This window comes from Oenanthe melanoleuca, chromosome 1A (assembly GCF_029582105.1).
Source record: "Oenanthe melanoleuca isolate GR-GAL-2019-014 chromosome 1A, OMel1.0, whole genome shotgun sequence".
In the NCBI taxonomy this organism is placed as follows: domain Eukaryota; kingdom Metazoa; phylum Chordata; class Aves; order Passeriformes; family Muscicapidae; genus Oenanthe; species Oenanthe melanoleuca.
The window spans coordinates 60,294,494-60,306,815 of NC_079334.1; the positions used below are offsets into that span (position 1 = coordinate 60,294,494).

General features: G+C 34.8%; 1 protein-coding gene across 6 annotated transcripts in view; it reads right to left on the bottom strand.

Moving 5' to 3' along the window:
- The window catches only part of CACNA2D1 (calcium voltage-gated channel auxiliary subunit alpha2delta 1), a 342,789-nt gene that overhangs the window by 141,538 nt on the left and 188,929 nt on the right, over positions 1 to 12,322 (bottom strand). For all 6 annotated transcript variants that reach the window (XM_056514818.1, XM_056514832.1, XM_056514799.1 and 3 more), the window contains exon 5: positions 11,263 to 11,307. In XM_056514818.1, the coding sequence (XP_056370793.1) occupies positions 11,263 to 11,307 (45 nt within the window). The remainder of the gene's footprint in view (positions 1 to 11,262; positions 11,308 to 12,322) is intronic.

Below are 12,322 nucleotides of genomic sequence, written 5' to 3' on the forward strand. Positions count from 1 at the left end.
CACATAGATATAAAAATAAGAAAAAAAATAGATTTTTTCCAAATATAAGTAGGGTCTGGGTAGCTTATGAAAGGGAACTAGGATGCAATTTAGTAAGGAACTAGTTTGCATCTGTCAGTGTGTCATTCTCAAGGGCCATTATATTTAATATAGATAAGAGTTTCTTTCAGTGTTTCTTTTTCCATATCCTTCTAATGCATCAATTGGTTACTGTAAGCCAATGATAAAACAAATGGAACTGTGGATTGAGTTTTGATATTTAAAAATAGAGAAATTTTCTTAAAGAAGTCATTTTATTTCCAGTCTTCAGCCAATTGAGTAATGCCAGTATGTGCTATATACAGTCAAAATAATTTCAAACTATTTGTTTGCCTCTTGGGCTATTTTTTTAATGCACCTATCTTTTGTCTAGGAAAATTTCTATACAGCTACTTACAGGCTTGTTCCTGTCTACTGTATACAAGACTATCTGATATTTCATGGATGGTGCAAAACCATGTGGGGAGGTTATGCATTAATTTATCTGACCTTTATGGTTCACAGCTTCTGATGAGAACTTTTAGGTATGCACAAATTATTATATATCTTAAACATAACAGTGTTTACTTTTTATTTATATTTTGACTTATTCACACAATTCATTGGATCATGACTTTGGTTTCATGAATAAATGAATCCTTGATGTAATTCATTGATCAAATGTAAAGACCTGGAAATTTGGGGACAGACTTTTTAGCAGGGTCTCTTGAGAGAAGACAAAGGGTAATGGTTTACAATTAAAAGAGGGCAGATTCAGACTAAATATAAGCGAGAAGTATTGAGAGATGAGGGTGGTAAAACACTGGGGCAGGTTGGCCAGAGATGTGGTAAATGCCTCCATCTCTGGAAACACTCAAGTTCAGGTTGGTTTGGACTATGAGGATCTAATCTAGTTGAAGATGTCCCTGCTTATTGCATGGGCCTGAAGTAGATGAACTTTGAAAGCTCCTTCCAATCAAAACTATTCTATGGTTCTGTCAAAATATTTAGCATTTCAATTAATTATTCTACAAGAAACAGATGAAAATGTCGGTTTTCCCAATTTCTTCAGCTGGAAAGATTTTTAAAATAGAAATCCAAGCTTCTGGAAATCCTCTTCTGTTTAAAAGAGTTGACATTACATTTATGAGGGTGTCTTAAATACCACAATTCAGGTAATTATATATTTCTATATTTTTCTTAATTTCAGAGAAAAAGGAGCATTCTTAAGGTATAATTTTTCAATAAGCTAAAACAAAATCCCTTAAGATTAAAAGACAGTAATAAAAGAATTAATGAAAAATTCTTTTTTTAAAATTATTACATATTATGTGTGACCTTCAACAGAAATCTATACAGAGTCTGCTGTAGCAATATCAGTATGCAAAAAATCATTTCTGTCCTGTCCTTTTTTCTCTTGAGCTACAATGACAGGTAAAATGAAATGTGTATTTAAATATTTAAGCACATAAGAAATATAAGACTTATTTATCTTCCTAAAGATAAATGTGACTTCCCCAGCCTAAAGTCCTCAAAAACCTCTCCAATCCCCACAAAGTTTCAGGAATGATGGAGAGCTGCCTCATAATGACATCAGCATCCCTGGATCCCCCTGGTCCCATCCTCATCTGGTCCCATGGACACATGTATATCTGACTAGTCTCAGTGGTCCTTGACTCCAACCCTTCCATCCCTGAAGGTTCAGGCAACATATCCATATCCCTCCTGGGTTATATACCCTGGTCATGAGATTGGGAATCATGAGGTGTAATCCCATCTGAACTTCCCACCCTGGTCCTCTTCTCCATAAACTCAGGAGTTTATGACCAAGATTTTCACTAAGAGGGATCTTCCTGCCTGCCCTTAAATTATCAGGAGTTGCACAGAATCACCAACTTCAGCACTGACTTGACTGTCTAATGAAAATATCATTAGACAACAATAGGAATACATATTAGAAGAAAAGCAAATCTCCCTCAACAGATTGAAATGCTACCAGGAGTTCAGAAAACCCAGCTAATTATTAAATAAAGAAACAAACAAAAAAAAAAAATCCTTTAGATTTCATAGTCTCCTTCACTGATCTTTCACATCCCATGACAGTATTCAAACATATGTAATATAATAAAACAAAATATCTATTGTTGACAAAAGTCCTGTAAAATACTTTAAAGACAAAAATGTACTCTAGAGAATTTAGATTTTTTCATACATCATCCAATTAAATTTTAAACTAGGAACTGTTCTTCTCTTATTGGAATAAATTACCATGTCTACCTTTTACTATCCCCACATCTGATTAAAGATCATATCCCTGGAGAACAAGAACTGTTAAATCATCTTAATGCTTCATTGGGAATTAGCTATAATACCAACTGAATGTGAACATTTAATTAATTTGATTTTTTTCATCTGATGCAGTTGTCCTTGCCATGCTTTGCTAAGCCATCAACTGTTCATTCTTTTCTACAGTTATACTGGCTAGGTTTAGATTTTGTACATCCTGCAGCATACTAATTTGTTATTGCTCCTTCTTCTTAATTTATACCATCTTCTGTGTCAATAACAACATAAATAACACCAGAAACCTGCTTTGAGAAGAAGGTTGGACTACATGACCTCCAGAAGGCCTCCTAATCTGTATTTCCCCCAGGTGTGTGGCTTAAAACACTATATAAACATCACACACTAATTCATGGTCACATAAATTTAATGCAGCTTTTCATTAATTAAATGACAGCTGTATCTAGATAGACAAAGCCTGTAGGTAACACTAAACCATGGCTGACCTATGGACCACAGACTTTCCCTGCAGACTGAATACTATACTATAATTAAAGTAAAATGCCATAACACTGTGTGAGACTATTTATATGACTTTTAAAAATGCTAGTAGGGTGAAATCCTAACAGTGCAATAATGTAGAAGAATATCATTCACAGGAACTAAGGGAAATTTGAGAAGGATGCTCTGCCCAAGTAAAGATGCATGTCAAAAGAATGCAATAAAAAAAAACAAATAAAAAGAAAGTACACCCAAAAGGAAGAAGACACAGGTCAAACTGTAGATTTTGAAAGAATTTTTAAAAAGACAGCAAATTAAAATACTTATGTAAAAGGACAGCTGAAGTTTGAGTTCAAAAGATTTTAGATCTGGACAATGTGATTTCCCACTGGATTAAAATTTATTTTCAATACACAACATACAGAGAGCTGCAAGAAGACCTTTAATACACTGTTTTACACACCAACACTAAAAACTTGGGAAGATTTCAACTCTGTTGATGAGAATAGTTATGATTGTCTTCTTCAATTTGGTTTTCTGCCCCACCAATTCTCAAAAAACCAAAAGGGACAGAACATGCTGAGAATGGCTGTGTGGAAAGGCCAGGGAATGTGATCTGGCCCTTTGCAGATCACCTGGTTCAGAAATGCTCCTATTTGCAGTCAGGGGCAGGGCAGGAACAGGACCTGCATTTCATCACCTGCACTACACATCACATCGCCACAGAGAGCTCCCTTTGAATATTAAAATATTGTAAGCTGTCCTTTCTGAGATTCTTGATCTGACTTGGAGTTTTCAAAGCCAACCTCCACCTTCGATCACTCATAGGAAAACATCAGATTGAGACTTTTGTTTTGTTTTGTACAACTTAAGAGTCTCAATGTGACCCACACATTTCAAAGCAACACATCAGAACACCCATACAACGTTGGGATCTGTAATCAGGCAACAAAGTGCTTGCTAAAAATCACTGCCTCAAATGCTATAAACATCATATGACAAGTTCAGCTTCTGGTGTTGCTTTTATTTACCAATCAACAATTACACTGCATTCACTGCAATAGTTATCACTCATGCATTTGATATTAGCAGGAAATATCCTGAAGCAAGAAATCTTCCATTAAATGGATGAATCACCAGCTTTAGGGCTGAATTCTGATCTTTGATGTGGCATAAACTCAGCCTCCATGGGGACACTTCAAGCACTGCTCTTTTGGGCACATTTGCCTTCAAGGTAAGATTCTCTGCATTGAGAACAGTCTCATCTTTTTTAGGACACTGGCAACTACAGTTATCACTCTTGCCATTATTATTTCATAACTTTGTTTCACAGGTAGGAGATAGCTTTGGGGCAGTCATTTATTTCATTATCATGTATTTTTCATTTCAAGCTTGAACATATATTCATCTGGGAGAAGAGAAGACTTGCACAAATTTGAATACAGGAATATAAACCTGACACCACTGTTTTTAATCATAATACTGGGGGAGAGGGGGGTGAAGAAGTAAGAACCCCTGCTTCCTTTGGCAAGAGATCACTATAATTGCAATAGGAAGCTCAAAGGAATTCCTTTTTTCCCTGTGGGCTGTACTCAGGCTTACCTGTAAGACCTTGAAATGGAAAGACCTGAATGTTTCCCAGTGATATTCAAAAAAAGGAACACATTCCCTTTTCAACAATGCAAAAAAAGTCTTGATACTAGAGCAGACAGTGTCAATCATGCCCTATCAATTCCAATGATTTCCAAAGAACAGTTCCAAAGAATAGCATCCAAATCACTCTGTCAGATAATTCCTGATGTCAGAGAGAAATTAGTTCAGCAAGAACACTCAAATTTTCCTAAAAAATCTGGAGGTCAAAATACCATGAAATTACTATTATTAGTAAGTCCTTTTTGTATGTAAAGAATGATGAACAGACAAAATATAAAAACATAAAAATATGTTTTCCCTGCTTACTCACTCCTTCCCATATATGAAAGATAAAATGCTGCATGTTGTCTTGTAACAGAATTAACTTCTATAACAGAAGCTTCACTACAGAAAGTGCATATTTTGACCATAAATACTATTTTTATTATACACCACAATGCACAAGAAACAACACTCTGAAGTACAAGTAAACTAATATATTAAAAAAAAAAAAAAAAAGATAAAATATGGAACTGCCATTATTGGCAGCTCATTTTAAAACATGTTAACTAAAATTAAACTATTTTGATATAGGTACCAAAGTATGTTCTGTGTACAACAACTAGAAAGTTCTTCTGGAAAATGAAATGAGTAAGGGAGTCTATGTGAATATATCAGATTTTCTGTACTCATTTCATAAAATGTTAGGTTTATTATAGACTTTAAGTATTAATACCAAGCAATGCATTGCAGCACTAAAAGATATAAGTTCATTTTCAAGATATATATTTAATAAATATGAAAATATAGTTGAAAAATATTATATTTACTACAGATTATAAAGTTTTATTCTAATGAAGCTTCTCTAAGGTTATCAAAATGTTCCTTACACAGGTCCACCACCAGCCCTAGTCTGACAGTCTTTCTTAGTGAAAGATAAAGCTCATACAAGCACAAATTTCTTTCCCTCTCACAGTCTAGGTCAGTCTATGAGCAAACTACCCTGTCAAAATGTGTCCTCTGTCTATGTATATTAAAAAGTAGAATAAGGCATTTGAGGCATTTTTCTGTGCAGCTAACACCCACCACAATGAGAAACCAAAACAAACCAAACCTCAATAGAATCCATGCCACATTGCTTAGAATCAGAGTACCTGGCATAGATGCAACCCAAGTTCTCAAAAAATTCAAATTCAAGATATGTCCATCGAACACCATTCAACTAATACTTCCATTTATTTACAATTTTAGTCACTAGTCCATTTTAGTATCATCATTCTCCAAGAATGTAAGAATGTACAAACTTTATTTAGAACAAATGGTAAATTATGTTTTCCAGTGAAATTTTCATGTCTAATTCTACCATATGCCATCAAGAGATATGACAAACAGAAAATACGAAAACTAGGTATGTAAACATGTACAAACATTACTTAATCTGACATATGCAATATCTTGGCCTGGCTAAGAATCTTGGTAGGTTCAGACAAAGAAGAAATTAAATCTAAAAAATAGCTGCAACTTGCACACACGAAGAATAGCAATCATAAAAATAAGCTCTAAATAGATATGCTGTATGTACAACATTTACTTGGCACCTTCTTGCAGGGATGTGCAAACCATTATTGTGGAGTTATCCAACTTGATTTTCCAATCTCTATGACATAGACTTTGCCCATTTACTCATCATAAATGAGAATAGCAGAAAATCTTTATGACTCATTTAAAAAATGTCTTCAGTATAGAAGCAGTAAAGGACAAAGAGAAGATGAAAGGAAATACGACACATCACAGCTGTGAGTGTAATGCCAAACCATATTGGTTGTCATGCAATGAAAGCAGAAGGAATAAGAGACCTAAGGGAGCTAAGGAAATCAGCTGGTTATTCTTGATAGGCTGCCCAATGGCAAAAGGAAACCAGATCCTCTACAGCTTAGCACTTAAACTCATCCTAAATTACTTGAGACAAATTTCTTATTAGGAATGCCTATCCTTCACTGTCTATGAAATACTGAAATGTTAGTAGCTTTAGCTCAGAAAAACCTGATGCTTTGAAGTCCTCCATTAGCTAAACCCAGATGGTCAGATCCTGATTTGGTTATTTGCATGCTGGCATCCCAACAGTGAAAGCATGGAGACAGAACTGCTCTTACATATGAGGATAAAAGGAAGCTTTCTAAAGGTTCTGTCTTATCAGAATCAGGTTTAAAAACCTTGAAAAACCAGAGGAAATCTGTATCTGTTGGATGACTTGCAAAAGCACTCCCTGTCCCAGCTTTCTGTGTAGTGCCAGGGCCAGTCATTAAAGTCTCACTTTTTAATCCAGCAACTGGCAGCTGCTGAAATCTGGCATCACCCTCTCAGTCTCTAGATGTCTTTTCATACCTGCTGCCTTTGAGACTGGATCACTGGAGTCCCCCATCTGCCCCACCTCAGCTCCTGATCCTCATATTCAGGTGCCATCTCCTCCATCAAGGGCTCTACCTGACCCAAATCACAGCTCCTGAAACACTGCTGTACAGAGGACACTTTTCTGATGTTCAGCTATGAAATACATAAAATATCATACTTGTATAAATTAAATTATTATGCCATTTTCAATGTATGCTATGAGGGAAAAAGTCAGGAAACTCCTGAATTCTTGTGGCTGGAGGGAAACAAAAAAGAAACCAGCTTTTCTCTGATCAATAGGATCAGACTTGTTTACAGGTAAACCTGGGATATTTCATTAACAGACTTCTTTTTACTAAATTAATCAAAGGTGCATATACAAGCAGATTTTGCAACCTTGATCCATAAAGCAGTAGAAAAGGCAAGACTTGTGTAAGGCTACAAGCAGAGACTCAATAAACTTCCAAAGCCACTGCCTTTAAATCTCCAAGTCTCTTATTGGGAGCACACCTCTTATACAACCATTCTGGTCTCTGCTTAATTCTACCCAATATTTATTCTTCACTTCATATTAAAAAAGAAAAAGAAAAAAGAAAATATGGTTGAGGGTAGAAATTACTTTGTTTTCTGCAATGTTTGTTAAAACACACCATGATTTTTCTGAAGAATTTACATTCAAAATTAATTATCCTTTCATATTTTTACAATAGTTTTAAATTTGATGTAGATATAATTTTTATCAGTATTTATAAAACCCCTACTTGATAGCTGTATTTATGCTGCAGTTTAAACTCAAAGTGAGCTAATGTTTCAAAAATTATCCCAAAATAACAAGGCATCACTGAATTAGGAAAAAAAATCCTAAACCATATGGCACAGACTTATCAGTTTAGAAGATTTCTTCCTTCTTTATTATAAAGTGATAAAGATATATTTGTTTTAAAATCAACCATAAGCATGTTCCAGGTTTTTGCTTTAGTGGAACCCACACATTGACTCCTAGTCACATTCTGAATTCACACTTTGTGCAGATAGTTACTGCCCAAAGGGACCCATAATTTTCAGTAAAAGAAAATAAAAAGTGCTACTATCACTTAGTGTGTGATCAATAATTGCACAAGGAGCACAGCTCTGTTGGTCAGGACTGAAGCCAGTATGGGACTGCATGAAGGCAATGTCTAATAAATCACTTGTGCTAACTAGGGACACAACTCTTGCCAGAAGATACAACTGGCTGCTCCCAGTTAAAGTCTAGGGATTACAGGGAAACTGGAGACTTCCAATGATGTGTGGCTGGTTTCAGGTTAGAGACATTTCTTTATTTGTATTACTTAGTTCCTTCCATCAAATCATTGAAAAATCATTTCCTTAGGCTGTTGTAGCTTGTGCAGGAAAAGACTTTAAAAACCATGGCAAGAAATTATACTAAAAAATTTGGAAAAGGAGCATGATGCAAAGAGGAGATAAGAGAAACATTAGGAAAGGAATTCAGGACAAATTAAAATTAAGCAATTAAGTAATTCAGTGCATAGTCCAGTTGTGGATTACATGAATACAAGGAAACAGAAAAAGAAATAGATTTAGGAAGAATCTATAAACTAGATGTGGAATCACTGGAAATAAAATGGAGACCATAATAAATAGGAGGAAAGAATTGTGCAGTGGAGGAAAATGACTATAAATAAGGTGGGGGTACAAAGGACAAGATGAGAGAACAGGCAAAGCAATATGAAAACTAATGGGAAAGAGCAGCTTAATGTGGGACAACTCAGATGCCCAATAAAAGCACTGCAGCATTTGTCCAAATACAACAAGCTGTTGACAGCTGCAAATTAAAGTGCACAAACAGGCTGCAATATATCAAACTGAAAGGGTTCTTGGGAAAAGGACAGTGAATGAAAACCTGAGAGACCTATACTAAATTACAAGTTTGGCCATTATCTTCCTATGAGATATAAAGAATGGAAATATAATACCTCCTACCTTGTTGTGAGGATAAACCTCATTAATTATCATCAAGTGCTCACACATTACATGGAGCACTGGGGGGAGGGGGAAATAAGCAAGCAAGAATATAATTGCTGCTGTAAGATAAAGAATACCAAAGGTCCATTACTGATTGATGGACTACAGGGTTACAAATTGATCATTTTATCTGAGAGACTGAGAAATCCAAAGGCCAGAGAATGATTGGCCTTCATGTGCTTCTTTATTTTTTTTAAGTACAAGCAAGCCTAGTCATGAGATTAGAAAAGGTCCATCAAGACAGCAGATGAAAAATGAGAGAAGGATCTCCTGAATGTGGTATGGAAACAGGAAGAAGGAAAGAAAACTTCAGCTGCATATAAACACACCAGAAACACAGAATTTAAGAGGACTGCTCTTCTGAAAAGGCTGCAATATTCAAAAGAATATTACAGAGTGGAGTGGAGAGAATATTACAGAGTGGAGATAAATAAAAACTGGCAGGCAAGACCTGTGAGATTAATTTCTTCTAATTCTTCAGCAACCAAAATTTAAGATCCAAAAGGATCTGTTACAGGGACCTGGTCAACACAAACACACACCCAGAACTGATTCAGTTCAGATAACCTTAGACATTTGTCTCAAAACAAACTGAACAGCCCTCTAGAGATGCCCACAGTGATTAGTTTAGATGCCTAATTTTAATAAATTAATTTCTGCTGCTAATTATTCTTGATTGTACTCAAAGATAAATATAATACCATTTCCTGTGAATAAATGAAGGCTCACAGGAGGAAGAGGGGAAAAAAAAAAGTGGACATGTTAGTGACAGAAAGGAATGGATTGCAAACATAGTTTTACTAACCAGTGCTTCAGAGATGTTTCTATTAAAATTTCTCAATATTTAAAGAAAAAAAAAAGCTGTCTCAAGCATTTTTTTCAGGCAGGAGGAGGGAAGAATGTGGTGTTTACATACACAGTTGAGATCCAGATGAAGGTCTTCTCAAAAAAAAAAAATCACTATCAGATCACTGATCGTTGGATCCTTATCACTTCTTGACAATAAACATCACTATAAACTTCATTCTAATGAATGTTCAAAAAGACATAAAAAGAAATAAAGTTAAAACAGAAATAAAACAGGATATCTGGTCTAACAAACTGTTTTGTTTTGTGTGCGTGTGTGTGTGTACTTTTATCTTGAAGGGAAAAGAATGTCCTAGAGAAAATTAAAAAAAAACAAAGACTAACCTCTGAAACAGTATTTCCTTTCCTGCCTTGTCTAACAGATTTGGATATTGGTTGAGAAGAAGTAATCTCAAGACCTTCCCAGTACTACTTAATCATAACATTTACATCACAGTTTTTACTTCACACCACAGTCTACTATTACTATCTGATATATTTCTATTAAAAATCCAATATTTAAGCTTTGTAATTCTGTTTATAGAGAAGATTAGCACCTGGCATCAAGAGAATTTAATGAAAATAGAATATTAGAATTTTACTTAAATCATGCAAACTTTAAAACTCAGGACAGTAGTTTGTGGAATCTGAAATGAAGTACTCATAACTCTATATAACCATATAAAATAGTTCTGCTTGACATGATCTATGTACCTTCTTTAATTGCCTTAGAGAAGAAGCATCAATTACAACAGTGATGCCATCAATCTCTAAAGTCTACTTGATTAAAAAGTGCAAATGAAGCATGCTGGCAATTCTGATTAATACATTTACAACATTTTTCTATGGCCTTATAAATTAAATCTATAATGAAGACAAGCAGTTGTATTGTCTCCAGTGAAGGTGAGGATAACTTGTATTGTCTCCAGAGCACATTAAGATTTTTAACAGTTAATGGCAGATAGGAGACTTCAAACCTTTTAAAGTAAGAGCTTTAGAAAACCAGGAATTGAAGTTTCATAGATTTAGTCTAAATCTTTTGATCGGATTTTCAATTTTCCCAAATCTTATTATATCCACATAAAGGATCACAAAGCGAATGAAAATAATTACTCAGTAACATTTCACATCTTCTTTCTCCTCACGTAAAAAATTTATTACAAAGAATACGGAACAACATCATCTGATCTTGGAAAATAAGGCCAGAAAATGGTTACTTCAGAGTGAACTGAATTATTTACATTCATCATTTTGATTCTCCAATCCTATAATTATGATTTTATTACATTTCAAAAAGTGAATTATACTGCTGTCACGATCTTCATTCTCCCAGCACATTTTCTGCCTAACCAGTAATTCAAACTGTAAGAAAGGAGACAGATTTTGAGAATTAAAACATTAAACACCGTCTGGCTCTTGAGGAAACTTCTGAAGACATTTTTAAGTTTCTTGCTTTTTTGCTTCTGCCACATCTTTAAATTATAGTCTTAGAGTTTCATTAATATTTTCATTCCTCTAATTTTCTGAGATTACAGGCAATGAAATTAAATGAAATATATTACTTACATCATTCTGATCGTCTTTTGCATTGTAATAGATTATATCATTATTCTGTAAGAGAAAGAAAAGTAATTCTGTTAGTTTGAAAGTAGAGAATAAATCTATGTAGCAATAATCTCTACTATTGCAAGATACCTTTTGAAATAAACGACCAGTTCTTTATGTATTCTCTTTGAAACACGACAGACTCTGATCTTTGCCTGCTCTCTGTTGCATGCACAATTTCCCATGCTCGTACTTAACTTCATTCATTTAAAGCTTCTCCCGTGGGAGGCTGCATAAGTCACTCAAAACACAGCCAGAAAAGTACAGATAACATTGGACAAACTCCAGAGCTCATAAAAGGCTCCCATAAGCTGTTTCTGTCACAGACATGTGACTTTCACTGTGCAATTAGGGGATTTATGCACCATGACATCCAGCAGGCAGCAGATACAGCGAGGCACAGGCTCTGCTAAGTGGGGTAAGTATTGCTGTACACATGTTTATTGTTTTATTCACCTCCCACTGAGGAAATAAAATTCTGTGAAAATACATCACAGGAGAGTCTGGCTGTTGGAGTGTACAGCAGATCCTGGCAGCTCTGTGGAAACACTGCACCATGTAATTCAAGCAAAGAATAGAAGGAGAAGATTGCTTGTTCCCATTCCAAAATCAGTCAGAAATTCTATTCAGTGTTAACTTTCATAGCTTTTTGAAAATTGGTCTATGTCCTATGGAATACAGGGTTGGATTTTTTTCCCCTGTTTAAATGTTACTGAACCATTTAAAAGCCTTGAAGATTTAAGTTCACTGGAGTAACTTTCCACCAAATAAATTGCTGCAATGTGCACAAAGCTTTTTGAATAAAATAAATTTTATGTGGATTTCTGTATGAAATAGAGACATGTATGAACACAGTCTTTTTAATTATCTTTACTGATTTTGAAGAAATAAAGAAGTCACATTTCTTCATATTCATCAGTGTGCTTAAAATAGGTAATTGCTGTTGACCTCCAAAAATTGTCTCAATTTATTTTTCCAGTTCAGTTTATGGTAATACCTTATAAATACCTGATTAAACATT